This window comes from Montipora capricornis, chromosome 3, assembly GCF_036669925.1.
Source record: "Montipora capricornis isolate CH-2021 chromosome 3, ASM3666992v2, whole genome shotgun sequence".
NCBI classification, from domain to species: domain Eukaryota; kingdom Metazoa; phylum Cnidaria; class Anthozoa; order Scleractinia; family Acroporidae; genus Montipora; species Montipora capricornis.
The window spans coordinates 38,386,793-38,389,292 of NC_090885.1; the positions used below are offsets into that span (position 1 = coordinate 38,386,793).

The 2,500-nt window shown below is 40.8% G+C and overlaps 1 protein-coding gene across 1 annotated transcript in view; it reads right to left on the bottom strand.

Annotated features, from left to right (window-relative positions):
- Positions 1-2,500, bottom strand: part of LOC138043073 (cathepsin Z-like) — a 29,007-nt gene that overhangs the window by 604 nt on the left and 25,903 nt on the right. Inside the window, exon 5 of the mRNA XM_068889185.1 lies at positions 1-721. This exon is cut by the window's left edge and continues 604 nt beyond it. Coding sequence (XP_068745286.1) covers positions 471-721 — 251 coding nt within the window. The 3' untranslated portion in view covers positions 1-470. The remainder of the gene's footprint in view (positions 722-2,500) is intronic.

The window sequence follows — 2,500 nt, forward strand, 5'->3', positions numbered from 1 at the left end:
CTAAACAGCGGAACTTTTCTCGGATTTTCTTGTTCTTCACGACTCTAATATGCGCTAAATAATATGTATGTGGAGTGAATATCATTGAGCTATATGGAAATGGAAATTTTATCGGGATTGAGGACGTTTGCTTGTCAAAGGAGATCAAATTGTGGAGTGATGTTCGGCTCCGGAGATGATGAGTGTGCAGCCTTTGCTTCGCTTAAGAGGATATAAACGAGTACTGATTTCACTATATCAACAATGGCTAATGAATCGACATAAAACAGAAGTGAACAACATATTTGAGGTAGGGAAAGTTTATTGCGAAGAAAAAAAACATTTAGTTTTTCAACTTCACTATTAAACTCTCTGTCCTTGTGTGGGCCTATTTCCATTAGTAGGGCTAACGTTCACATGGTTCATATGGGGTAGAAAAACTAGCACTTCACATTACACTCTAATCAGTTAAGTCTGTTCAAATATAAGTGCTACGTCACGGCCAACGTTTGCAAAAACGTAATTCTTCCTCTGTGACCTATAGTTATGCATTGCAAAATCGCATTGTGAGCTTGGGGCGCCGGGTCCTTGGGTTTTTTCCCTCCCACTCCTTCGTTCCTTTTTCTTTTCACGTATTTATCCGTTCCTTTTCTCCTGGAAACACTCGCTTCTAAGACTGACTTGATAAGCATGCGCATGCTTCTCGTGTGAGCTTGTGAACTTGGGACGCCTGTGAGCCAACCTGGCGGGTTTCAATGAAATGCATCAACATGTGAATGATCTCGATTTCAGAGATAAAGTGGAATAAAGTACATCAGTAAAACTCAGATTTTTTTTTACCTTGAACCGACAAAGTTTTTAATGCTTTCTAATTTTAGAGTGATTCCTATTCGCTGGCTATTGACAGTTGACTCTGAAATGGCTTTTTTCCTTTTCCACTTGCTCCCTGAGGGTGTGCTTGTTTTCTTTTAAAACTCATGCCGTTCAATAAAAAATTCATTGTTCAACTGGTGAATTCCAAAGTAAATTTCACTCGAAAAACCGACGTCGCACTCATCACTTCGTGATTCATGCGATATCGGTTTTTAGCGTAAAATTAACCGTGGAATTCACTAGTTAGGCAATGAATTTTTCTATAGAAGAAAGCAAAGAATATGTACTTATTGACTGAGTGGGAGGGCCGGACGGGAAAATATTTGGCCCGAGGTCATGGCGTACGGACCCGTGCGCCATGACCGAGGGCCAAATATTTGCCTGTCCGGCCCGACCTAAATTCAGTCAATAAGCATTTTATCATATGGGCTCTTTACACGATTTATGAGCACTCAGAAGATGAAGTTAGGACAAAATAAAATAAAAAAATCTGCTCAGAAAATTTATCTAATACGTTGTTTGCAGCTTTTGCTGTAAATTACTTGGATGTTTAAAAGCTACGAAATCTCCTAAATTGCATCGCACGGAGCAGTACGTGTTCCTAGTAGGGCCGTGCGGCTTTTTTTGCACAAAATCTTAAATCCGTTTGTGTTGGCCTGTAGCTCCACTCGCGCGCGGACTCGAATGAGCAGCTGACGCATGCGTAAACACTGACCTTGTAACCCTCGTAGCCCCCTCATTTTTCCTGATTTTATCTCTGCTTGCGCATCCTGTACTGCGCATATGGTGTGTCAATATTTATAAACAATCTCGACCCCAGAGCTCTTCTCTTTTGCGTAGAGCCCTGGGGAATCCTGAAACAAAGTGTCCTCTCATTGGTTTTCGTGAAGGACAACCAAAGCGTCACTAATTGGTGCCTTCATGTTAGCACGAGGAGTGAGCAGTCGCTGTAAGGTTCAAATAGCCATTTTTTGGCTATAAGGAACCCTACGGCGCATGCTCTCCTTCATAGAGTTTTCCAGAGCTTTGGGTCATGCGCAGACATAAGATCCTGAGACTCTGGTGACGAGAATGTATAAATTGGATCAAATTTGCAACATTGTAAAATATGGCGTAAGTGGATCACACACGCTGAAACAGTTCTCAAAACACGTCAGAGAAGTTGTGAACGACCCACAATTCTTTGGGAATAAGCGCGTGCATTCCGAGAACATGGCGAATTTTGTTGTTTTGATCTGCGATAATCGAGATACACAAGTACGATGGTGTTTTACTCTTAAACGAGCACGGTGACCTATACTTGTCATTGCAGAATTTTGGTGTCAAACTATCCCGGCCCATTAAATCAAAAATGATTTTAAAAAATTATCGGAAGGAAAAAAGATATAGCTAAAAACGTACACAAAGCCCCTTACCCAGGGATGGAAATTATGATCTTGAAAACAACGACTAGAGAAACGTTTTGAGTTGACGTCGTTTTAAGTTGACTTATTTTCCCATAAACTATGTAAGACATTGTTCCATATTGCTCTAGACTTTCTACCTATCAGGTGTTTTTTCGAGAGTTACTTTAAAAACCCTCTAGTTTAGCTACCGCAAAATGTACCCTGAGCCGATGAAATAACGCGCGTGATTAGTATCAGTACAA